The 27,361-nt window shown below is 34.9% G+C and overlaps 4 protein-coding genes across 9 annotated transcripts; 2 read left to right on the top strand and 2 right to left on the bottom strand.

Annotated features, from left to right (window-relative positions):
- Positions 1 to 7: 7 nt before the first annotated feature.
- LOC108744487 (protein MTO1 homolog, mitochondrial) lies at positions 8 to 17,753 on the top strand. 6 transcript variants are annotated; one of them, XM_025973152.1, is made up of 10 exons: positions 9 to 405; positions 823 to 941; positions 1,001 to 1,208; positions 1,929 to 2,051; positions 2,434 to 2,600; positions 2,653 to 2,956; positions 7,159 to 7,322; positions 7,507 to 7,841; positions 12,641 to 12,920; positions 16,666 to 16,787. In XM_025973152.1, exons 1-10 carry the CDS (start codon positions 201 to 203, stop codon positions 16,768 to 16,770), a joined length of 2,010 nt encoding a protein of 669 aa, XP_025828937.1. In that variant the 5' UTR covers positions 9 to 200; the 3' UTR covers positions 16,771 to 16,787. The 6 variants fall into 6 exon arrangements, with proteins under 6 accessions (XP_025828938.1, XP_025828937.1, XP_025828941.1 ...); XM_025973155.1 differs by having other exon boundaries at positions 316 to 405; positions 810 to 941; XM_025973154.1 differs by having other exon boundaries at positions 318 to 405; positions 815 to 941.
- LOC112904036 (sugar transporter SWEET1-like) lies at positions 15,577 to 16,352 on the bottom strand. Its single transcript, XM_025973158.1, has 3 exons — positions 16,026 to 16,352; positions 15,821 to 15,940; positions 15,577 to 15,763 (listed from the first exon to the last, which is right to left on the bottom strand). Exons 1-3 carry the CDS (start codon positions 16,296 to 16,298, stop codon positions 15,668 to 15,670), a joined length of 489 nt encoding a protein of 162 aa, XP_025828943.1. The 5' UTR covers positions 16,299 to 16,352; the 3' UTR covers positions 15,577 to 15,667.
- On the top strand, positions 17,661 to 18,261 carry LOC108744500 (PHD finger-like domain-containing protein 5A). The gene has a single exon (XM_018480302.2). It carries the CDS (start codon positions 17,762 to 17,764, stop codon positions 18,092 to 18,094), a length of 333 nt encoding a protein of 110 aa, XP_018335804.1. The 5' UTR covers positions 17,661 to 17,761; the 3' UTR covers positions 18,095 to 18,261.
- LOC108744499 (sugar transporter SWEET1) lies at positions 18,174 to 20,026 on the bottom strand. Its single transcript, XM_018480301.2, has 4 exons — positions 19,466 to 20,026; positions 18,743 to 19,025; positions 18,538 to 18,657; positions 18,174 to 18,480 (listed from the first exon to the last, which is right to left on the bottom strand). The coding sequence occupies exons 1-4, from the start codon at positions 19,645 to 19,647 to the stop codon at positions 18,385 to 18,387; spliced, it is 681 nt and encodes a 226-aa protein (XP_018335803.1). The 5' UTR covers positions 19,648 to 20,026; the 3' UTR covers positions 18,174 to 18,384.
- Between the last annotated feature and the right edge of the window lie 7,335 nt (positions 20,027 to 27,361).

The following is a 27,361-nucleotide window of genomic DNA, read 5'->3' as shown; positions in this document are numbered from 1 at the left end:
TCTCGAATCTGTGGCTTAACCTATAATTTAACATACATACATAAATATCAATCATATCATATTAATTAATTTTGTATCTACGTATGTAACAAATTCGAGGGTATATGGGAAACTTTCTTACACTGCTCGTTTGCTCCTTTGCTGCTTTCAGAATTTCGGGCCCTAGCTTACTGAAAAAGATGTAAAAGTGCTTTAAGGAGATGTTGACTGATGCGATTGTATCTCTTCGAACTTTTAATAAATTCACATCAAAAACATATTCCAGAAATGTTAGGTTGCTTTGTACCAAGAAAGAGTATGATGTAGTTGTTGTTGGAGGAGGACATGCTGGCACGGAAGCATGTTCAGCTTCCTCAAGAATGGGGGCTTACACTTTACTCATTACACATAAAATGGAAACAATAGGTATTTTTTTTAATTGTTATTAAACAACCAAAAACCGAAAAATGCATGTTAATTTACTATATCTTCCTTGCATAGGTATTAAGTATGAATGTAGTTTAAATTAAAAATTGGTATAGTAAGAGACATTGTATATTTAATTAAGTAAATAATACACAAGTTTTAGTTAGAGATAGTATACGATTTTTTGTTCTAAGATCAATTGTAGCCTGCTGCGTCTAATAAAATCAATCTGTATTTGTAGTCTTATTAGTTATAAACTTTGTGGCTGATATGTCACGAAAATAATTGTGTAATAGAGACATACTGGTCTGATCAGACTAAAGCATTTTAGTTTAGAGTTTATGTCATAGATAATGTTTTATCTTCTTTTTCACCATTTTCCTTGATAAATTAATGTGATTTAGATTAGCATTGCAGGTGAAATGTCATGTAATCCAGCATTTGGAGGAATCGGTAAAGGACACCTGATGAGAGAAGTTGACGCTTTAGATGGTGTTTGTCCTAGAATTTGCGATTTATCAGGAATTCAGTACAAAGTTAATTTGTAATTTTGGTATATAAATAACATACTTTCATTCAGTTTGTTAATTTTTAGGTATTAAATAAACGTAAGGGCCCAGCTGTGTGGGGTTTAAGAGCACAAATTGACCGTAACTTGTACAAAAATCATTTACAAAAGGATTTATTAAATAATTACTCAAACCTAGATATTCTCGTTGCTTCTGTGGAAGATCTTATAGTAGAAAATGTTACAATTACTGACAATAACAAGATTGAAACAAGTTGTGTTGGTGTGATTTTAGGTAATTTACTGTATTTATTCTTATTTTTAATCAGTGATACTCTCAAGTGGTTACTATTTTGATTCTGCATTACTTTAGTACCCACAAAAGTTTCACATATAGAAAATGAAATGCAAGAGAATTGAATAATATAAAAAAATAGGAAAATTTACAAATGTTGGGGAGGGAATCCCCCATTGAAGTGTACTTTTTGTCACTGCTTAGAAAATTCTAAAGAGTTTGGGAGTATTTGTGCTTACTAGGAACCTAGAAAAAGGCATGCAAATCGCCTAAAATGGCGGGTAGGGGGAGGTGTAAAGAATTTTTATGTAGGTAAATAGTTTATAGGTAACGACACTGATCAGAACTCATCGTAAAAGTACGGCAACAAGTACTGTATTTGAGAAGATTGGATCCAGGGAAGGGAGAACATACTCCCCATAACCTAGCTAACCTCTAAACACAAACTGACATCGGTCAGGATGTGTTGTATTAACGTTCCCCCCCCCCCTAATTAGGTTAGATGAAGGTTAGGTTTGGTTCTGTTTCACATATTTGTAAATATTTTATTTTTTCTGGCGGAAATAACGTTTATGTCCTATATCGTTATTTACGTTCCCGAGAACAAGTTTTTTAGGTTTTCTGACTCGTAATGTATGTCACTATTCATGTTCTAATATGATTTCTTCTTGTTTCTTTGTGGGCGTTAGTGTTATCCGTCATTGTTTTATTTATTTTTAGCTGATGGAACTAAAATTAAGTCAAAAACTGTTATCATAACAACAGGAACATTTTTAAAAGCTCACATAAATATTGGCTTAAAAGTTATACCTGCTGGACGAATGGGTGATCAGTCTGCTGTAGGTAGGTATGTGTAATTTCTTCTATGTTGATAAAGGCTTTCGCGGCCAGTAGGTGAACTAATGCTGTTCTGATTCGGGTCTAAAAGCCGTCGTGCGTTGGAGTTGCTTCCTAACATTTCGCTAGCACGAGTGACGAGCTTCTTTAGAAGTCGTTTCGTCTCTGATCCTGGATGTTTATCACAGCATCAATTTTTCTATATTACTGTTCGTAGAGGTTATTTAAAAAACGAAATAGTTTAATAATGAAGATAATTATAAATAGGTACCAAATAAGTTTGAGGTAAATCGTTTTCTTTAAAATAAATTAAAAGTACAGTTTACGTTGTAGCAGCTACTGTATTCTTGAATGAGTTAATAATTACTTGTATTTCTAAATTTTATAGGCTTGGGAAATACTTTAGAATCTCTTGGTTTACAAACTGGGTATCTTAGAACCGGAACTCCCCCTAGATTGAAAGCTAATACAATTGATTACAGTGTTTGCGATGTTCAAAAAGGAGATAATCCACCTGTTCCATTTTCTTTCATGAATGAACGTGTCTGGATAAAGGTATGATTTGATATTGTGCTATGGTACTTGTCTACATATTTTTCTATTTAAGCCAGAAAATCAGCTGTTATGCTACATAACTCATACAACACCTGTAGTGGATAGAATTGTGAAGGAAAACTTACATCTTAATAACCATATCAAATCAGAAAGTAACAGTCCGCGTTACTGTCCAAGCATTGAGGCAAAGGTTCTTAAATTCAGTGGGAGAAGTCATCAGATTTGGTTAGAGCCAGAGGGGTTAAATTGCAACATAGTATATCCCAATGGTTTGTCAGTGACTCTACCTGAAGAATTGCAAGTTGATTTAATAAGGGCAATTCCTGGTTTAGAGAAAGCAGAAATATTGCGACCTGGTAAATATCAGTTAGGTTTTTTTTACCGATGATCATTTCGCAACTAGCGCAACTATTAGAATGTGCAAAATATTAGAATAACATTGCTGTCATCTTTGCGCGGCTATCTAGACCAGTATTTGTACACTATCCGATATCGCTATCGTTTGTTCAATATAATATATATCTGTTGCTATCGATACGACGCGCATGACAAACAACTCTCGTGTGAGGAACAGTTGCTGCATCCTTATCATTTGAAACAAGTGCAAGCCTTACTTGAAACTGATTTTCAGCCATGAATTTTTGTCAGTGGCTTCAAGCGCTGCCGAACCTAATGTTTTTAATAGACAAATGTTGCTTTACGCGGAACAGAATATTGTATATAAAAGAAATTATGAGTGCTGTCAGCACAGGGCAAAGTAGTATTACGTAGTTAGTATCAGTAATTTCTTATGCTGTAGTGTACGATGATTTGCATACCTATTTACAAACAATTCCTTTAAATTTAATTTTTCAAACAATTTTTAATACAAAGAAAGTATAAAACAAATTGTTCACACGGAATATATAGAATAAAAAGGTATTTAAAAAAAATAACAATATTTTTGGTTGCTAACTAAACTATGGGTCTTGGAACTTACGTAAAAAACCAGGAAAGATAGGGTGATTTTTCTGGCACTGGTACTAAATTGAATCATGCAATCAAAAGGTGTGGAAGAACGCTTGCGTGCTTCTTCATAAGAATTGGATCGATTTCTGATATAAAATAATACTGCTAAATTCGTATAATTTCAAACCGAAGGAGTATCACACAAAAACTCATCACTTGTATACTTCTTTTCTTTCTTTAACGATGTGCCCCTTCCAATGTCTTGGATGCGCGCCGGCAAAATCGTAGGTAGGGGGAAAAAAACTCATTATTCTCTCGACTCTTGTTCATTAAACGTACTTTTTCATACAGTACCTGCCAAAAATTCTGTTCAATCATGAATAGTAGTGCGAGTCGAAAAGAAACGTTAAAGCCTTCAGTATGTCTTCAAATATAAATAAACATCTCGTTGATATTTTCAGTAGTAAATGGTACCAATAATAGCACATTTGAGCAATGCAATTGTAGTGGATAAAATAGTCAATTTTTCCGTGCAGTACTGTACGGATTATACGCTCCTCACCGGTTAAGAGTTTGGCCGAGAGTTGTCTCCTTCCTATTCTGGCCTAGTGCTGTTCTTTTCTACTTTGCGCGGATCAAACTGTGACCTTCAGTTAGAAGAAAGTAAACGAAGTATATGCTCGATTTTTGATTATCTGAATTCCGGTCTTCTATCTAAGCTGCAAATACATTCTCCAATGCAAAGACCCATATTCTTGGCAACCTGTTTTTTACCATTTACAACCCCGAACATTCCTAGCGCCTAAGTTACCACGCGAGAGGAATTTCTTTCTCTTTCCTATAACCTGTCTACAGATAACTGGATCTTACTCGTGATTGAATATTAACCAGATAACAGCTGGTTGGAGCTCCAAAATTGACGCAAAATGTATTATTTAAAAATGATGATTGTGTTTGTTGCCTTGCATTGTATTGCCAGAGAAAATTATTTTAAAATTACACTAACCTAGCTAATAATTAGGATTAAAATTGTGTAATAAAGTCTAGGCGAAAAGAAACTGTTTATCTCATAAAGAGAATGCAAACAACCAGAACGAATAAATTATTGTAAATTTGGTAACACCCCGGCATGGGTGGTCATAAAATGTAATAATTTCCGTAGTCGTGTTTAAACCCAAATATGAATATTAATCGCCTTAGCCATAAATTAGGGAATTAATCGCTTTACATTCGGTTTATAAAATCTCCACGTTATGTGGAATATTTAGAACATAAGGATTTTCGTGTTTGCAGTAATTTAGTGAAAGTATGTCGAACGTGGAAAAATGCACATTGGTAAGTAAATAATGAGTAGGGCAGCTTTAGTTATATTATAAGTAAAGAAACAGGATAGGAAATTGCTGCCACCCTTGATATTGTTTTGTAAGCATACATCGGCGTTTGAAAGGTGAAGGGAAGCTCGTGAACCGCGAGCACATACACATTTTTGAGTATATAAGTCTCTCGAGCTCCACAGAACTTCAAAGGGAGTTTGTAAATTGTGGCTCTACTTTGTCGGATGCGGTTATCCGGCTTGCGTTCGTGATAGTCAGACCTGGCTACATGTCTGATCGTCTGCTGAACGAAAATAGTTGTTTATCATTACAGCAAGTGTATGAGAGACACAGGAAATTCAAAAATGGCGTGACAAGTATAACCAATGAACAAAAGTGAACAATGAGATATATTGTAATCTGCTTCAGAACTAGAACTATTTGAAACCCGCCATATAGTTCAAACGCCGAAGCGGTCGAAAAAATCTCAAATCTGCATTTCGAGTGCTTGTCATACCTCGCTCTAAGTGATTCATACAGAGTTTATCCGGAAAGTAATAGGACTGAGTCGATTTAAAAAAAAATATTGAGCCAATCGTTACAATTCTTTAAAAACTTTCAAAATAGGCTTCTTCTGTGTCGATGCAGCGCTGCCAGCGCGATTTCCAAGCATTGAAGGCGTCACGGAAGGCATTCTCCGGAATAGCCATAAGAGCCGCGGTGCATGCTGCTTGGATCCCCTCTGTCGTCTCAAAATGCTTGCCTTTCATCGGCCTTTTCAGGCGAGCAAACAAAAATAAGTCCGGGGGGGGGGCCCATCTGGGCTGTAGGGCGGCTGCGGAAGTGTTGGGATGCCGGCCTTGGTCAGGTAGCTGTCCACAAGAAAGGCGGTGTGAGCCGGGGCGTTGTCGTGGTGCAACTTCCAGTCGGCTGCGATGTCTTGTCGGACCCGATTGACCCTTCGTTTGAGTCTCTTGAGCACTTTCACGTAAAACTTGGCATTGATGGTTTGTCCAGGAGGAACAAATTCATGGTGGACGATGCCTTTCATGTCAAAAAGGACAATGAGCATCCTTTTCACTTTGAATTTACTCATTCTTTCCTTTTTTGGGCGAGGAGACGCCGGCGTGTGCCACTCGGAAGATTGCCTCTTTGTCTCGGGATCATACTCAAAGATCCGTGACTCGTCACCTGTGATTACGTTATTCAAAAATTGGGGGTCACTTTCACCCATGTTCAAATGCTCCGTCACAATGTCATGAACCACAAATTTTGGTAAATTTAATATCTGGACAATTAAACTAATACTTAGTCGACGGTCTGAGTTCAAAACTTCGCGCACACGAGTCACATTGTCGGCGTTTGTCGAAGTCGAAGTTCTTCCAGCACGGTCTTCATCGGCGACCTCTTCCCGCCCCTCTGAAAAGACCTGGTGCCACCGAAACACACCACTTCTTGCTAAAGCAACATCTGGGTAAGCCTGCTTGATCGTATCAAACGTCTCTGTCGCAGATCTACCGAGTTTCACAAAGAATTTAATCGCGTACCTCTGCTCTAACGAACGCTGCATTTTCGGCTTGCACCACTCACAGAAACACGTCGCGCGAAAAAGCCTGTTCTGACTCTCCAGAAGCTCGGAGACAACTCACCAGCCGCTCGTTCGTTAGCTAGGAATGCTGTCTACCTAATCCAGTCGGTGCGCGCACGCTCCGAAATGCAGTCGCGGCGGAAGGAAATCAGTTCTATTACTTTCCGGACAAACCCTGTATCCTTGGATCCCGAAACTCTTGGTAGTACGGACGACGAAGTGAAAATTTTGATGCAGTCAAGCACGAAATTTTTTTCTCATACATTGAATGTGGGGAGCATGGATTATGTTGAAAAGTAATGAAGCATTTTTATTCATGTGTATTAGTATTTCGCTAATTAAGGTTAGTTTTTGACTCGCCTTACTAGTTATTGTATGTAACACTACTATATATACTACTAATTAAAAAACAGGTCTAATTAGCAGTAATTTTACACAAATAAACATATCTTTTAAAGATTGACTTATGAAGTCATTCGCTGGGTTATTCTAAGAATATATTCTCCTAAAATAATTTTTGGAAAGCGTCTTTTTTATAACGATAGATACATTTTTCGACAATAATAATGTTTTATTATCTAATCTAAATATTGTAAGTAAAGGTTCTTAATTTACATGAACTGTTCAGTTTTTTTTAATTTCTATAAAAAATTATTATGTTGCAGTTGTTCTACAATACAAAATTGTAACTTATTGATTTTGATTTAAGGATATGGTGTTGAATATGAATACGTTGATCCTAGAGAATTAAAAACTAGTCTGGAACTGAAGAGGGTTAATGGACTATTCTTAGCTGGCCAAATTAATGGGACAACTGGTTATGAAGAGGCTGCTGCCCAAGGGATATTAGCAGGGATAAATGCAGCTGCAAAGGTAACTCCAAAACTATGTTGCATTCGGTTAAAGATTCTCTTAGATTACTATATTTTTATTGAATGAAAATTGTTTTGGATAGTCTTTTAAGAAAATGTGTAAATAAATATGCGTATTTAATTGACGTAGATTTGTTCAGATGTTCAATTGATAGGTAAATTGAGGTTTCTTTGCTGTGTTTTAGGTTCTACATAAAGACCCTCTCGTTATTAGTCGTAGTGAAGGATATATAGGAGTATTAGTTGATGATCTAACCACTTTAGGAACTGCAGAACCGTACAGAATGTTTACTAGCAGAGCGGAGTTCAGATTATATCTTCGACCAGACAATGCTGATCTTAGACTGACTGAAAAAGGATATAAGATGGGTTGTGTATCTCAAGAAAGATATAGCAAAACAAAAACAATGGAAAACGCATTGCAAAATGGTATACAATTGTTAAAAGATATAAATAAAGCTTCTTCTCAATGGGGAACCCTTCTAAAAATTCCGGGATTAACAAATCACCAACAAAGGAGGTATGTTGTTCTTTATTTAATTTTTGTTGATAATCACATTCGTTATAATAATTTTCTATCTCGAAATTTGAAAGAAGTAAGGTATTATACAAATAGTCTAGGATGAGTCGACATGAGTGTGAAAAACTATCGGGCGCAATTATTTTAACAAAATTTTTATAATTTAAAAGCATGCCAAATATCATACAGGATGTAACAGAAATAAATGCCGAGCTTGCAGGAAGTAATAGGGCACTATGAGACATGAAAATTAAGTAAATTTTTGTATGTCTGAAAGTTCACCTTCTTCTAGAAAACGTCGCCTTCAATCAACAGCGTCGTTGTTTTTGTATTTATTCATGGATTGTTTGTTGTTTGTCACATTAGATTAACTGTGACTCACGATGTTATGTTATATCACAGCCGTCTCTAATACAAGCCATGCTGAGAAGTTTGGCAACAGCGCATTGCTTCAATGTGAGAGTCCTATTCTGCGAGTCTTAGTTGTAATTACTACATGTCGTTACACATGATTTTTAGACACCCATTACGATAAAAATTAATTAAAATAATTAAATAACTAACATTTGTTCATCACTGATAGTATGTGACGTATTTAAAATACACTTCAACATGTAGGTATTAAGAAAAAAAAAACAATAGATTAGGTAAACATTGATAGGTACCTATATGAATTTCATCTCGATAATTCTAATTTTATCAAGGCAGATTTCCACACCACCATTGAGTATTGCCAAGGCGCGTTACCTTTTTTTTTGGGGTTCGCCAATAGCCCTGCCATCCCATTAGAAAAAATTAATTAAATTTGAAGTTTTCTAATTTACGAATTGTTGCTGTCTTACAGTCAGCTGAATTGGAATTGGAGTGGCGGGACTCTTGCTTTCTATAATTTATAATTTTAACGTAATCATTAAGCAAAACATTAGCAAAAGAAGATAAAATTTGGTAGAGTATATCTTTATAATAATTTCCACAACTACATATTTTTGAAAACAGTTAATTTTTGCTAAAATTGGTTCTTGGTGTACAGCCCGTAAACATTGTGTCTGCAGATTTTTGTTATTATTTAACTAAACTAATATTATCAGTAGGAACAGAAGGTCCTCCCCTTTGTAAATAATCAAAATAAATATCTCCAACGCAAGAGCCTTTATTGTTTATTATGAGCGAAACACAATTGTTGCAAGTTATCTTTTTTAGAGCAGAATGAACTGCATATCCTGAAATGTAAATTTTTAAGGAGTCATCTAAATCTAAAATTTCAATAAAGTGACTTATGTTTAAGGGAGAATTTTTAACAATTTAAATTTCTGTTTCATCATTCTCTGGTAATTTAGGGTGTATTAAAAGCACATTCAAAACATTACCGGCAGTGGATACTTTTTTAACTGTTTTTTATCACCTTCGTTAAAGTGATGTATGTAAACTGCAGAATATTTTCATGGAGTCCAATTTTTGCGAGATATAGCACTTATACATTTTTTCGCATTTCATCATTTTTTTTGGGAATAAAAATATGTACATATGTACTTACATTTTAAAGATGATTTATAATTTGAATTGCAACTAAGAACTGACACAATCTGACCTAAAACATTTTCACTTCTTTCACTTAATAGTTAATATTACCTTCTTAAATTAAAAACTGTATCCAAAACTATTAACTACTAATACACACTATAAGCATCCTTATTGTACGATATTTCCGCTAAAATTAAAATATTATATATCAACGAAAGAAACACAACAATTAGTGTGTCAGTTGTAACTCTCATTGGCTGGGAAATCCTGGGACTCCCACAGTGTTGCCAAGTAAACCTTCAGTACGGCTTGTAAGTAGAGACGGCTGTGGTTATATTTATCCTTTTAACGTTGTCAATCACTGATTCTCAATTAGGTTAGTGTGCCACTCACTGTTATTACAATGGCGTTTAGTACGTCAAAACTTTGTGATATGATTCTGATGTACGGCCAGTGTGTATAGAACATTAATGTAACAATGGAGTTGTACTACTATCGATATCTTCAGCGAAGACTTTCACACCCCCAAACCATTTTAAATGCGGTATATAGACTGCGAGAAACCGGCAAATGTACACCAAACACTTTTGAGGGTTGTGAACGTTGACATTCGAACCATATCACCACTGTTGAAGACGAAAAAGTTCATAGAAGACAACCCCCAAAGTAGTGTATGGGAAATAGCAAGGAAAGTTGGCTCCTTTCATATGACTGTGTGGCGAATTTTAAAAAAGCATTAGCTGCATCTTTATCATTTGCAGTGAGCCTTACTTCAAACTGATTTTCTGTCGCGAATTAATTTTTATTGGTGGTTTCGACAAAGAAGTGTTGCATAGCCTGTTGCATGCAACGTATTATTTATTTAGTCTTAACATTATTTGGAGCATGATACTACAACGTAAGAGATAATCTCACGCGCAGACTACTCCCACTGTTTCTCCAATTATTAATGATGCCAATCTTTAACAAAAGCATCGGCAGACAGCAGTAATTGGCCTATGAATTCCATAAGGTTCTAAATACACTTTTGAACAAAACTTAGATTTTTCTATCAGGACATGTAATAGAGTTTTCTACATCGATAAAATTAAAAATTATCTCACTTAGTCCAAAGATGCAACTTTATAATACCACTAATATGCTACATTGCCTGAAAAAAACATTTTACATTTTCATGCAAGTGGATGGCAGTGATTGATAAAAAAAAGATATGAATGTTTTAATTATATTATTAATGATTACCAAAAGTTCTAAGCACTGGTAACTTGGTAATTTACAGCCAGCCGCAGAGTAGGGGTAAAACTGAGAGGCGCTCGGCAGAGCAGCCAAGGTCAATATGGCGGCGCTCATGGCTCGCTGACCGTATAGCATTTATATTCTCACTTATTCGTGCAAATGCATGACAGTCACATTTATAGACTGTGAAAAGCGAAGATGAACTTATTGATAGAATCACTGAAGTACAAAATGATTCAATAATTTAAATAAATATTGTTCTCAGCTTTTAACACGCGTCTATCATGTGAATGATTGCATTTATTATGTATTCCGTACTCTTATACGCAGATTGAAATTAAAATTTACAGTTGGATATCTTTTCTGCTATTGACTTCCCATTATTATTCCCATTTTTCAATCATTAAGATAAGATTAAGAACGCGATTTTAATTTTAATACCCTAAATCGAATAATTTTCCGAAAATTTACAATTAAATGCCTACAATCCGAAAAGTTTCATTTTCATTGTGGTTTCATAAAAACACAATTGTTTTTTATTTTTATATCTACTTCTAAATCAAATTTTTACCTAATACACATTTGATGTTTTCGAGATAGAAAACACTGCGCGATGTGTCTGTCAAACATTTGTATGAGGAACTGTCATATATGAATAACTATTATGATGTATAATATAATAATACATTCCGTTCCTTTTTCTTTAAAAAAGTTGAATCAAAAGAATATTAAATGAAAGCATATATTATATATATATTCGGTAAAAGTCGGGAATATTCGGTAGACACATCGCGTGTATTAATTTTTCAATAATATTATAAATATCGAGGGTTCCAAGTACATAAGTAACACCTCTTATAAAAATCTCCTGTAATATATAAATATATATTGTCAAAATCGTACAAATATTTTGTGTTAACATTTCCAAGAAACGGATATTTTAGATTGATGATAATTGACTTGGAATTTACAGCAACGTTTACCATAGAAGGCGCTCTCTTGAATAATTGTAAAAAGTGTAGTTAGAACCATGTGGAAAGCATGATGGGCCTTTGCTTTAACAAAATATATGCTTGCATCATAACTATAGTAAAAAACGGAAGATGATAGAGAACATCTAAGTAAACCACTAGATTTTATGTGAAAAATTGTACGTTATAAGATCTTCGATAAGTTTAAAGATAACTAGGGAGGGGGGTGCCTCAAAGGTGAAACTTTTCAATTCCACCCTGTATCTCAAAAACCAAAAGGCGTATGAAGATTCTGCTGAAACCTTATTTTAATTTCATAAATAAGTAGCAAATTGTCGCGAAAATCGTAACCCAAAAGTATCGAAAATGGGGTGTACCCTATGCAATACAGATGATTCAGCAGTATTAGCATTTGGAAATAGGAGACGAAAAATTAGAAGTTGCTGATTTTTGGTATGTGGGAAGTCAAATAATTCAGTATCGAAGGAGTAACAGCGATATAAAACAAAGGATACCGCAGGGTCGAGTCGCCTTCAATAAAAAGAAGTTACTTCTATGCTTGCAAAAGATTCATTTAGAAATTCGAAAAGGATTGTTAAACATATCTGGAGCACGGCTCTATACGGGTACGAAACGTGAACTGTAGGAACAGCGGGAAAGAAAAAATTTCGCGCATACGTTGTATTTTTAATTGCACAAGCAAGTATCTACTTACTATTGATAAAAGTGTAGTTTAAAGCACCCTTGGCTGCCAACTTAAATACACAATCACAACAACACTTACTACGTTCGTGTTGTCTTTTTCCTGTTGTAACTTAGCATCATTATTTTGCAGAGAAAAGGGTATCGTTGACTATGGATCCGCCTTATTATTTTCCTATAAAATTTCTTTTGACAATCGCAAGTAATTCATTTTACTCCAATACTATTATTAGTAAAATGAATTACTTCCTGATAAATACTTAGGAGGTTGAAAGGTTGAAATAATATCCTATATATTTAAATAAAATTTATTGAATAATTTAAAAGCATTTTGTTGTGTCTAATTTCTATTTTAATATTCACATTTAGTGCCTTTGAAATGTTAGATTTTAATAGAGAAGAAATTACCATAAGGAAATTAGCTGCCTGTATTCCTGAATTAAAAGTACTAGTTGGAAACGATTCCTTGGAAAACAGATTAAAAATCGAAGCGGCGTACGAGAACGCTATAAAAAATCAAGCTGAGCAGGTTGAAGACTTGCATAGAAATGAACGTTTGATAATTCCAGACAATATAGACTACAATTCTGATAGCTTAAATATAAGTATGGAAGAAAGGGAAAAACTGTCTTTTATACAACCTCAGACGGTACGTTGTACTTTTTTCAAATTAATATAATATAATCCACATGCCGGCGTAAAATCGATTAGTCTACATTTTCGCGGAATTAGTAGAAGTTTCGGGATCATTCGATTGAAGACATAACAGGCGAGTGAGACTGCCAAAAAAATCCGGTTATTTACCGAGCGACCAACTCGTTCTAAGCCTCAATTTTAATTGATTCTAATTTTTTTGGTACACTGAATCCGAATGTTCGGGTATTTTGTATTGAAAAATAAGGGAACAATAAAAAAAATAGCGTCAAAGCACAAAATCGGTAGTTGATTAAGAGCGTATTAGGTTTAAGTATCATATACTATTTAGTCCAGGCGGTATCTGTTTGAAAGAAAACAAAAGAAGAAACAAAATCCATTGAATTAAAAAAAAAAACAAATATACTTACAACGTAATATAGTTATAAATTAATGCTTAAAAAAATAACACTTCCCGGACGAAATATGATCAAGACCAATTTTGAAAAAAAATACAAAACAACCTGAGCAACCAATTTACCTCAACTAATGAATTGATCCAAATAAATAACAGTATCGAAATAGAGTAATGTATGTATGAATGTGAAATCATTAAATAGATAAATCAATAAACTATCATTTGAATGTTAGATTATCTGCATGGTGGTTGTGTCAAATTTTCTATTCATCCGTATTAAGGGAAAAACGCGCAAAATACCTCCTAGAAATGACATGCAGAGTTTATCTACCATGGTAAACAGTAAAACGTACAAACAGGTACCAGGGGAAAAGCGCACAAGGTACTGTAACCTCACTTAGGTACTAAGGGAAGACTCGCATAGTACCGACTCTTAACACGCAGAGTACGAAGGGATAAACGCGCGATGTACTCCAAGACACAACAAAACAAAATATAATTAAGTATAACGCAATTATAATAATTAATCAAATATTAATTACTAAAATAAATAAATTAGGTGGTTATGTGGCCCCCTACTTTGTTTTTTAAGTTTTATTTAAAAAATATAGGAGTGACAAACCTTAAAGATACATTATAGAACTTCTTATTTATTTGTCTATACATGTCTGACTATGGAATAAATGAAACGCGTACAGGATAGCAAAAATATTATTTATTCTTAAGTTATTCAAATTTGGTATCTTGAGATCATGTGATGGTTATGTGATCCCCTGGGCACAATTAAAAATTAACGGCAAAAATCACAAATATAATGGTCACTTTCAGAACCTTCACAGGCTACATGAGCCCCTAAATCGCAACCTTGACACTGTACCCATGGCTCTCCAGGTCTGTCATTGCAATAAATGGTTTCGCAGAACATACATGGCACGTTCGCGTTTTCAGGAACCACGTTTGTAAACGACTTGACATAATCGGTATTCACTGCGTCTTCGTCACTTTCAGAGCCACTGCTGAATGTGGCCCCCGGGACCATAATATAACCAATGTGAGGGGGCCAAATTACAACTATTGAGAATATTTAAACAAACGTACCAAAAATAATTATTACAAGTCTAATTTTGTATTTATTAAGAACAGTTCAACGTATCCAATGTCCGAACACAATAGCCAAAACATTCTATTTATAAACAATTACCGAATTAAAATCACAGTACTTTAATGTTTTACCGGTAACGACTTTCAACTGGTTCGAATGGCAATCGAACGTGACAGGCTCTGGTGGATTTATAAGGTACTAAATACGTATCATGCCGCGAACATCCTGTAGCGCATAAAACATACTAAATGGCGTTGTTCAAACATTAAAATATTGAAGGGGGCCAATATATCTGCAGGGGCCACATTACCACCTTTTCCTCTACTCTGTGAGACAACTCACCTAGTTTGTGAATAAACACTTTGGCACAAAACACTTTTCAATTAGAACAGTCACGATAGAAAGACATTGATTGAATTTCAAGGTTTCGACAAAGAAACTTTAATCGTTAATGTATGCAGAAATATCAAAGGAAATATATCTTAATCAATTACATACATTGGCTCCGTTTTCGAATAGGTATGTTTGGTCTAGCACTCGAGGTTCGATAAATGCCTCTCGATCGGAAGACAAAAGCATTATTCAAGGTTCGTAGAGTCAGTTACACGAAATAATAAAAATATATTCTACCAATTTACTCACTTCTTACACACCTATGTCTGAAAGAAAAGGGTAGTATGCCAGGTTTTTGTTGCCAAAAAGTCATAATCAAAGATAATTTCACTATGTGGATATGTAAAACCGTGGGCTTAACTTAACTAAATTAAACAAATAGTGAAAAAAAATCAAAAAATCCCGTTTTTTTTTCATCAAATCACGGCGTACATCTCACAAATTATTGAGACGCTCGATATAAATGTGCGTCTCGCTCGCCTGATCTTACTGAATTGTAGCAATTAAGCGAAACTACGTAAATCTTGTGTTTTCGTGACATTTTTAAATAGCCCTCAGTATTATGGATATTATTATGTACTTAAAATGGCAATAGTAATATTGACACAGTGTATTATGTTCCCAAGTGATTTCAAAGTTTCATTTAAAAAACTGATCCAAGAATACTAGGGTCAATTGAAAAGTCCCCGGCCTGACACATAGGTGGCGGCACCAGAACTAAATCCATATGATTTTCAGTTAGTCCTAACCTTNGTTTAAATCATTTTTCCCTCACCAAAGAAAATGTTCATAATCACTAATTGTTTTGAATATTTTATATCACAAGCTAATATGTAGTCTGCAATTATCATTACAGTTCTTTCTGTTTTTTCATATCTGGGCATCTGTAGATGCAATACAAAGTTAACTGCATTAGACAAAGAAAGAACCCAATGAAATTTTGAATCTGAAATTTAATAAAATTATAACAGATTACATACACTACACCAAAACAGCAACTCACGATCATAAATTCGTTCTTTAGTATAAATCCATAAAGAAGCCACAAACTGGTTACTATACATGCCATGAACGTGATTGGCAAAGGTATGCTAGAGGCATCTTTTTTTCTTACTATTTCTCTCTAAACAAAAAAATAAATATTGCTATGAATCAAAGCAAAATAAATGTCCCACACTTCAATATTCGGATCATATAAATAAGCATACCACTTCTATTAATGGACTTCCTAACAGGCCCAACATTAATACTGTTACTATCAGTCCGTATCTATACTCAATAAGTTCTTCTTCCTCCCAAAAAGTATATGCAAATATCACAGTCATTAGGATTGTACCCCACATTATGGGCTGGTGAATGTCCTGCTTTTTACACCGGGAATACTTATTGAAGAAGAATGTGTAAATTATATTCAACAATACAGCTGCCAAGTTCACCACAAACATACTTGAATCATTTAACATCATAGAATATTTCAACATTAAAGCACCTCTAAAAACACCTTTTATTAACTTCTAAGTTAATTTGTTCATCCCTACTAATTAATAATTTTGTAATTTACTATTGATAATTGGGAGGATCGCTATAATCAGTGTATCACCCTTGAAGGGAATTGTTGAATAAAAAAAACGAATTTTGCAAAAAAAATGTGTTTTACTATTTTAGGCCGGGGACTTTTCAATTGACCTGTTATATCTTTTTGTGATTTGTACCTTTTAGAAATTGAATTACGATGGAAAGATTACTTTGTTTTGAAATTTATTCATCGAGTAACAAACCCGTAGCGATTCCACAAAAATTTAGATCACACGATTTTACGCCGCCATGTAAAATAAGATTTCCTTTTAGATTGCAGCTGCCAGTAGAATACCAGGCATTACTCCTTCGTCAGCGTTTAGACTTTTAAAATTTGTGAAGAATACTAATTCTACTGCAAAAATTAGTTGTAAATAAAACTTTATTCTCGATAATTTCTTAAATTATTGTATGATTGTTGATCAATAAGTGGACTGTATAACACTTTTATTTTGTTTAAAAACTATTCTTTCGTAAATGCATCGTTAACCAAAAGTATAAAAGAAAATACATATAAGTTTTTGTAATGACTTGCGTCTGTTGCTCTTCGTGGCTTCTCTGCAACAGAGGCGAGATCAAAAGTGGTTAGGAAAGGGCTCACTTTGTCGGCGACGTAACGTACAGGCCTGTTTGTACCCTCTCCAGAATTTATCACACATACATGCGAATAATAGATACGAACATGTGTAAAGTTCTGTACAATTATATGGATAAATATTTAGTATACAGTAATTAATATACTAGTTACGTTGAATCCCAGCTTATTAAGAATAAATAAGTATATTTTTCTCAAACTTCTGTAAACGTACTTTTTAATTATTAATAATTATGAGCAAGGCACGTCCATTATTATATGTCTATGAGCTAAGGCACGTCCATTATTAAATGTCTATGAGCTAAGGCACGTCCATTCATAGACATATATTAATGGCGTGCCTTAGCCGTATGTCGTAATAATTTCTTGGCTCGAAAAGTGAGGGAGATGGCGTATGGTTTCGGACTAGTGCTATCTCTTTCATGAAATACAGGAGAACAGGAGAATTTTCAAAAAAGCAGGAGATCTGCTAAAACTGGAGGTCTGGCAACGCTGATTACTTTTGTGAGTTTAAAATTCTTTTTGTAGGTCTATGATTTACCTTTTATCTGTCCGTTTATCCTTCTATGGTTATGGTGAGCATAGAGTTCATAAGAAGATGAATGATTTACATGCGTCAATTTGCTTTAGGTTATATGTTTACAGAAAGTTGATTTTCGTAATGGTTAATTAGTTAATTTGGATGAGCTCTATTTCGTAGATTTATACGGTAACGTATGCATGCATAGTACGTATTAAAGTTGCATATTTTTAAAGCTGTAAATTTCAATTATAATGGCGAAACATCATCCTGATTTAATCTTTTGCCGTAAACAACCTGGAGTTGCTATAGGAAGACTTTGTGAAAAATGTGATGGCAAATGTGTGATATGTGATTCATATGTGAGACCATGTACACTAGTTAGAATATGCGACGAGTGCAATTATGGTTCTTATCAAGGAAGATGTGTTATATGTGGTGGCCCTGGCATATCTGATGCGTATTATTGTAAAGAATGTACAATTCAAGAAAAAGATCGAGATGGTTGTCCCAAGATTGTTAACTTGGGTAGCTCTAAGACTGACTTATTCTATGAACGCAAAAAGTATGGATTTAAGAGACGTTAGTTGATAAATTAGGATCAAATGCATTTACTTATGTTGTAAAAAACTTAACACAAAATTGGCATACAGATATAGATGTAAGTACATACCATATGCATCTTTTATTTTAAGAACTTCATACATGTCATTAATGTATTGTAATTTGGAAATATAGATTCTTTATAAAGTAATTCTTGTAAAACTATAAAATTGCAATGTTTAAATCATTTTTCCCTCACCAAAGAAAATGTTCATAATCACTAATTGTTTTGAATATTTTATATCACAAGCTAATATGTAGTCTGCAATTATCATTACAGTTCTTTCTGTTTTTTCATATCTGGGCATCTGTAGATGCAATACAAAGTTAACTGCATTAGACAAAGAAAGAACCCAATGAAATTTTGAATCTGAAATTTAATAAAATTATAACAGATTACATACACTACACCAAAACAGCAACTCACGATCATAAATTCGTTCTTTAGTATAAATCCATAAAGAAGCCACAAACTGGTTACTATACATGCCATGAACGTGATTGGCAAAGGTATGCTAGAGGCATCTTTTTTTCTTACTATTTCTCTCTAAACAAAAAAATAAATATTGCTATGAATCAAAGCAAAATAAATGTCCCACACTTCAATATTCGGATCATATAAATAAGCATACCACTTCTATTAATGGACTTCCTAACAGGCCCAACATTAATACTGTTACTATCAGTCCGTATCTATACTCAATAAGTTCTTCTTCCTCCCAAAAAGTATATGCAAATATCACAGTCATTAGGATTGTACCCCACATTATGGGCTGGTGAATGTCCTGCTTTTTACACCGGGAATACTTATTGAAGAAGAATGTGTAAATTATATTCAACAATACAGCTGCCAAGTTCACCACAAACATACTTGAATCATTTAACATCATAGAATATTTCAACATTAAAGCACCTCTAAAAACACCTTTTATTAATTTCTAAGTTAATTTGTTCATCCCTACTAATTAATAATTTTGTAATTTACTATTGATAATTGGGCATATTGCTTTTTTAATTGTATAGTAACAATGATAAAATTGATAAAATTAATACTGTTATACTGTACATAAAAGAAAATATAGAAAACACGATATTTCTTTAGCTTTAATAATAATCTAAAACTCATAATATTAGCAAGCATGTAAAGAAAGCAAATACAAAAAGTTATAAGAAATTTGATATGATTTTGTTAAAATTACAAGACAGTTCATTTACTGCATATGTTATAAACAACTGGTATTTTTAACAGTTGATTAAGATGCATAATATACCTATTGAAAAAGCATATTATCAGTTAAGAAGTAACAAAAGTTTATAAAATGCAATAGATTACTTTTCTTAGATAAACAACTTACATAACTATGCCACCAATAAATGGCATAGATGAAAAGCCTTCGGTGTTGCCTTGTGCTGCTATATCTTTGCATATTAGTGCACCAGCAAAAAACTGAGCAATTGTTAATACACTGGCCACTGGTCCAATAATTGACTTGTATGGAGTTAAAATTTCAGAAAAGGATTCAACTAATTTTGCCATTTTAATAAAAAGTTGTGCAATGATTATAAATTATATTAAAATATTTCACCACTTCAGACTGTTGTTGATACCAATTAATACTGTGGATCCTTTATCACTTCACTCAGTTTATAACAATAATTAAACAGGAAACTTGGTCGTTGTAGAAATAATAGCACCTAATAGGTTAGGTTACATTTCATGTGTGGTGATAACATTATTGCGTAATAAAAAGTTATTAAATAAAATAGCAACACAAAATAAAGGACTTCAAAGGTTAAACAAGTACAAACACAGTTTATGCATAATTCTAAACATTTGCAAATAAGTACGAGGTACAATCACTCGCTATCTAATCTTGACACAAGCCACGTGCTCAACTTTCGCTCTTATTGACATACATTTTCTATAAAATTGAAGCCTGAGTAGGTAAAAAATAATAATTTAATAATGATAAATTGATGATAGTCTTTATGTAGCAATAATGCACAGACTTAAAATAATAACAGATAAAATGCATATAATAAAAAATAATAATAATAATAGCTTTATTTAGAATAGCTATACAATTTCGTAATACGTATTTATCTTTAACTAACTTAAAAAAAACATAACAAAAAAATGCGGAAACAGTCCTACATATTTACGTGACTACAATCCTATAATTTATTTACATTCACTAGTTTAAGCTGCCTTTTAAATTTTACTAGTTAGCTTCTTTTAAGTCTTTTCCGAGATCATTATATTTGCTCACTCCTTTGAAAAAGATTGTTTTGTGTCTTTTTATTATTGACTTGAGGTAACATACAGTTCCTTTCTTTTCTTGTATTATGATTATGTATTTTGGTAAATGCTACTAACCCATCATCAAAATAATTTGGCATCAACTTAAGGTTGATTTTGTGTATAAAGACAAGTGTTAGATATTCCGATTGGTCCCTGATATTTAGCCATCGTACTTCTCTTAACATTATACTAATACTAGTATATCTACTACATACAAGAATTAGTCTCATTGCTTTATTTTGCAAATTTATATTACACCGTAAAAGTAGAACAAACAAACTAGCTCAAACCCTAACGCCAAAACACGACACTTTAGTTGTCCGAAGCACTTTTCGGTAACAAAGTTACCTTCTTTAGGGACTGAAGTGAACTAAACCTAAAAGGGAACTAATCCTAATTTATACTAATAGCTGTTAATGTTCAGTGAACATGGCTAAGTGACAAAAAGGTTGATGTTCAATGGACCTTGACAAGAATAACAAAAGTAATTAAACTAGACTAAATAGCAGAGATCCGGGAAATGGACCGTTCTCACTGCTAAGTAAACTTTGTTTATTTAAGATACATAAACCAAGTAAATCGATGCAACCAATTGTCTCTGCAATTGGGTCACCAGCTTATAAACTAGCCAAATGGTTGACAAATTAATTCAACAACCTCCCAATTAAACAACCTAGTTTTTCAGTTAAAAATTCAATCGAATTCATAAACAAAGTCAAAGACATTGAACAAACAAAATAGCTCAAACCCCAACGCCAAAACACGACACTTTAGTTGTCCGAAGCACTTTTCGATAACAAGGTTGCCTTCTTTAGGGACTGAAGTGAACTAAACCTAAAAGGGAACTAAACGTAATTTATACTAATAGTTATTAACTTCAGTGAACATAGCTCAGTGACAACAAAGTTGATGTTCAATGGACCTTGACAACATCCAGAGATAGGACCATTGTCATTGTTAAGTAAAACTTGTTTATTTTTATAAATGTATAAACTTTCAAAACTATCTAGTAAACAATTATTCCTAACTTCCTTAACTAATTTAAGACTATTACTATTATTTTATGTTCTTCAATAAGAATATGTTGGGCAACATTAGATTTTTCCTCTACCAAACCGTGCATGAGCTAAATGCTCCTTAAATCTAGTTTTGATTGGGCGTCTAGTTTGTCCAATATATTTTTTACTACAGTCATTACAGCTAATTTTATACATTCCATAAATCATCATATTGATCAGGCTAACTTTTGGACAGACTCCAATATTACATTTCATTGGATTCATACGGAATCATACTCGTTAAAACCATTCGTGGCAAAAAAAATCGCTTAGATACACAGTAAAACTAATACAGAAGGCTGGAAACACGTGCGTATCCATGAAAATCCCTCCCATATTCTATTAAGAGGTATACCCCAGAAGAATTCATACAAACTACCCTCTGGACGAAAGGCCCTCCATGGTTACGCAAAAAGGTCTCCTATCTCTAAGCCGCAGTCAAATCTCTTAAACGCCATTTGAAGCGATTTATTGGCAACACTTTGTTTACGTCTGGGAAATTCAGTACCATTATTAATGAAATAGAAGCTGTTCCTAACTATTGTCCCCTCACACCGTTGTCCTCTGACATCAGTGATTTGCTCCTACTCACTCCTGCACACTTTCTTATTGGCGATAACCCCTCTAACTTATCCGAATATGATCATTCTAAGACACCGACTAACTGCCTATCTCTGTGGCAACACGCCTAATAGGTCAAACAGGACATCTGGAAAAAAAATGGCACCAGTAGTATCTCCACGAACTCAAAGCATGGCACAAATGGTTTAAGGGTAATCGTCAAATAAAATTGGGCTCCGTGATTATCCTGCGGGATGAGAACTTGCCTCCAACTCAATGGTCTCGTCGGATTTCTTGCGTCACTCCAAATTTCCTGTTAACATGGGGACCTTCCTTCATGAACTCTTTGAATGTGGGCTCGGAAGGAGTAGTTCTTAATAATCTGGCCCACGCCTCCTCTTCATTTGCACAGGCGAATGGAGCCAAGTGATTAAAATCGACTACCTTCGGCTTCCCATTTGGAGTTTTCTTAATTGGGTAGATCACGTCGTTAATCCTCTTCACTATCTCATAGGGTCCTTCCCAATTCTGTTGGAACTTAGGTGATAGTCCACGGCGACGGCGAGGATTATACAACCAAACAAGATCTCCCGTTTGGTAACTACCTGCTGTAGCCTTGATGTCGTAGTTTTCTTTAATCCTGTCACTAGCAATCTGCGCATGCAGACGAACCGACTCGTGGATATCGTTAAGCTTTCTTCGGAGGTTGGTAACATAATCTTCTCCAGCCAAGTCATCTCCTGGTTTACAGCCGAATTTGAGGTCACAAGGTAGTCGTAACTCCCTTCCAAAAAGGACACTGGCAGGTGTTTGGCCAGTCGTTTCGTGGACAGATGAACGGTATGCCATTAAGAATAAAGGCAAATAGCGGTCCCAGTCCCTTTGGTGGTCAGACACTACCTTGGAGAGATATTTAATCAAGGTCCGGTTCATTCGTTCAACCATGCCGTCCGATTGTGGATGGAGTGGAGTGGTTCGAGTTTTCTTTATTCCTAGGAGCTCGCATATTCCACGGAATATAGCCGATTCGAAATTCCTCCCTTGGTCTGAGTGCAACTCCAAGGGCACCCCAAAACGACTGATCAACTCTTTCACCAGCTCCTCAACTATGGTTTCCGACTCTTGGTTCGGAAGGGCATAGGCTTCAACCCACTTGGTAAAATAGTCCATAACGACCACGATGTACTTGTTACCTTTCTCGGACTCTGGGAATGGACCCGCCACATCGATTGCGATTCGTTCGAAGGGGCCACCGACATTGTATTGACGCATTAGCGCCCTTGGCCTTTTCTGTGGTCCATTACTCGCGGCACAGGTGGTACACTTCTTACATCAATTCTTGACATCTTCCTTACAGTTCACCCAATAAAATCGCTCTCAAACTTTCCCAAGCGTCTTATTCACTCCAAAATGGCCACCAGATGATCCATCATGAAGATACTGCAACACCTCTCTAACCTTGTTTCTAGGAATAACCATTTGCTTCCTATCTTCCTCTCCATCTGGACTTTCAACAACACGCTTCAGGATGCCATCCTCCAAAACCATTGAGTCCCACTGAGCCCATAACGATTTTAGTACTTGGGTACAGGAAGAAACTTGCTGCCACATTGGTCGTTTTCCGTCTTTTTTCCATTCCATTATCTTCTTCAAGTCCGGGTCGTTTTCTTGGTCGTGTTTTATATTATCAGGTAACCATTCGTCATCGATTACCGTGACGCGTCGAATTGCCTCTTCATTCTTTTCCATTCGACCTAACTGCTTGCAGTCTGTTTGACGTCGAGTACTTGGGGAAGGAGTACTTTTCCTACACTGCCTCCGCGTGTGACCTAGTTTGTTGCAATTCCAGCATTTTAGCTTTCGTGTAACTATCGAACTTGGAGATGATTCGGCAGACGGTTTCTTCTAAAGATTCTGACGAATCCGTTTCTTCACACAGTGGCCGAACCCTTCCCTGTTTGCTATAGGCCCGTTTAACAGTTTCGTACTCCAATGCACGAGACAATGCATCAGCTAGCGTCTTAGGTCGGTCAAGGGTATTATTCGTTGTTGGGTGTCACTGTCCCGAAGTCCATCAGTAAATGCCTCCACTGCCAACCTTTCCATCAATTCTTCTGGAGAATTAGGATAGGCCAGTCGGGACAGTCTCGCAATATCGGTCTCGAATTCTTGTAGGGATTCCGTTGGTTTCTGTTGACGGGTTATCAGTTGGATGTGATACACCGTTGTTAAATGAGCCTCGCCGTAGCGCAACTCCAACCGTTTTACCAACTGTTCATAATCCGTCTCCAGGGGAAAGGGTGTTCAAAATGTCACATGCATCTCCACGAAACGCAACGGTCAACACAGTGGCTTTTTCTTCAGGCGCCCAGTTATTCGCCTTAGCAGCCGCCTCTAATTGCTTGTGGTATGTGGTCCATGAGGACTTTCCGTCAAACGTTGGTGGTTTTACTCGTGTTCTTGACTCTATACCGCTTCCTTGGCTGATTTGGCTGGCTTCGTTGAGTGTACTAGATGCGCCAACATCCCCTTCGATTGGTTTTGTCTTTCCATTAAAGATCAATTCTTCTAGCACTTTTATCTTCTCTTCTGTTTCTTGAATATTCTTATTAAATTTTCCTTCCCATTTATTCTCCAAACTTCTACTGTTTTCTTCCAATTCACGTTTCAAACTTTTACTATTTTCTTCCAATTCACGTTTCAAACTTACTGTTTTCTTCCAATTTATTTTCCAAACTTTTATTGTTTTCTTTCAATTTATTCTTCAAACTTCTACTGTTTTCTTCCAATTAACGTTTCAAACTTTCACTATTTTCTTCCTATTCACGTTTCCAACTTCCAATTTATTATCAAAAATTTACTGTTTTCTTTCAATTTATTTTCCAAACTTTTACTGTTTTCTTCCAATTTAGATTCCAAACTTTTACTGTTTTCCTCCAATTTATATTCCAAACTTTTACTGTTTTCTTCCAATTTTTCTAAACTTTTTATCATTTGCGACAATTCGTCTTCAAAAAAGGAACGTTTCAGGATCATGGCCATCCTTTTTCAACGCCTCCGCGAGCCGCCACTGAAGTTCCGCTTTGTTACCGCTTGTCGCTTCATCCTGTTCTTCCAATTCTCTTCTTAACTCGGCTACTTTTAATTCGTTCAACTTCTTTGTCATTGTGATGTCTTTTACTCAACCCCACACCTGACACCAGTTGTAATGTTCGTGGGTTTAACAAATTAAATTTTAAGACTCACAACGACAAAAATTATTTATTTACACTAATTACTATTCACTGTTCTATTTATTTCACTTCTATCACTGTCAATTTATTTCTTGATTCACTTCTGCAACGGTCTATTTATTTCTACTCTTTCACTTCTACAACGGTCAATTTATTTCTACTCTTCTTCGGCGATCGTCTATTCCTTTTTATACTCCCTTGCCTCCTTTCGGGAACATTCTCCAGCCGTCCAGAGAAGTCTCGTTTTCTTTGAACGGTTTAATTGCTTTCCCGGAACGCAGGTACGACACACACGTTTACAGATACGGCGCACATGAAAAAAAGCGCCCGCGGCTGGTCGGCGAATCGATAAGCCGCTCACACACACGTATGCCTGATCGCACACAATCACGCTCGTGGTCGCTACAATATAATTCTACTAAAAGTTGTCAGCTTTCAGTAATGCACTTTTGAAAGACCTTAATTAAAATATAGTGTAGTTATGTATAGTATAACGCATAACATGTTTTTAAAGTTATATACGACCCGTAAACAAGGAAACGACAATTAAAATTTATTCTTCAATTCGTTCCCTTTTTCATATTGTATTTATTATTATTTTATTTACTTACTGGTACTTTTCCTTGAATGGCAATATATTGTTTTAATTTGAAAAGTGCTTAATGTTATGCTTTATTGCATATCCATTTGTAACATTGTACAAGTCAGGAGAAATTCCGGCAATCCGATATTTTGACTAGTTAAAATTTTTAAAGGTGTCTAAACCCTTAAATAAAATTAAAAATATTGTATTTGATTACACTTATAAAGTGATTACGTAACTTGTTACTGTTCAGACGATATCATACCGGATAACCTCATTTAAAAGTTTAAATATTATCACTTTGAGCTCAACAACTCATTGTTATTTAGATAGTTCCCCTACGCCGCCTTTCTGTATATTAATTATAATCAGGGCCCGAACTAGCTACCTAGCCGTCCTTCACAATGACACCTTATATGTATAAGTCAGCCATAACCATGTTATTCGATGGTTTATGCTTTTATAAAGATACTAGCTTTTCCCCGCGGCTTCGCTCGCAGAATTAATATTGTTTCTCCATTAAACCTTTTAACTCCCAATTCACCCTTACAACGTTTTAATTTTATGCAATGTCGCCACCTTAGTATGTCCCAAACAAACATTGCAACACCTTTTTACACTCCCCCCCCTTTGGAGGTTGAATTTTTTAAAATGTCGAGATAGATCTTTCAGAAATTAAATGAGAGGCCATTAAGACTAAGTTTCGAGTAAATCTGACGACAAATAGTATATGTTCCGTTTAAACATTGCAACTCCTCTTCACCACTCCTCCCCCTTCGGGAACGGGATAAAAGTATCCTATGTCCTGGTTAGTAGCTACCTCCCCACCAATTTTCAGCCAAATCGGTTCAGCCTTTCTTTAGTTATAAATAGTGTAACTAACATGACTTTCTTTTATGTATACAGATAATTTTCTAAAGATATTAATAAAAGAAAATGACTTAAAAATGCACGTGTTTTTAAGAACTGTTGTTAAGCAGAGGTACTTAAGTACTAATAAGTAATAATCATTTGTCTTTATAGTTAGGGGGCTGTATCAATGGTTTAAACAAATCGTTTTCGAATTAGGCAATCCCTTTTGCAAAATACTTCCAAATGAAACCGCCAAGGGAAGTCTGTTAAGTGCGGCGGCCTTGTCTCACAATTTTTATGGTCACCGAAGATATGAGCAGCGCTATTACTAATTTCCTTTTTTAACGAATTTATTTTTACATCTACTGGAGCTTCTTTCTTATTATAATAATAACGTAGAAAACTTACAACAGCTGTCCGAAATATTAAATTGTCGCTTTTTAAAAATTGTTTAATTTCCCCAAGAACTCGAAACAATTTTGAAATTTCTCTTATATTTAAACAATAATTACCTAAGATGTGTTTCCAACATTCAACTTTTTTGGCGAAAAAGTGAGGCCAAACTACATAAAATTGGTTTTAAATTTAGATAGAAGTACACAGAATTATGTTATTAGGAGAGAAATAAAATGTCGAAATTTATTTGAGGTGTGGCGAAAGAA

This window comes from Agrilus planipennis, unplaced genomic scaffold, assembly GCF_000699045.2.
Source record: "Agrilus planipennis isolate EAB-ADULT unplaced genomic scaffold, Apla_2.0 scaffold33, whole genome shotgun sequence".
Taxonomy (NCBI): Eukaryota; Metazoa; Arthropoda; class Insecta; order Coleoptera; family Buprestidae; genus Agrilus; species Agrilus planipennis.
This window is presented reverse-complemented; position numbering and strand designations above follow the sequence as displayed.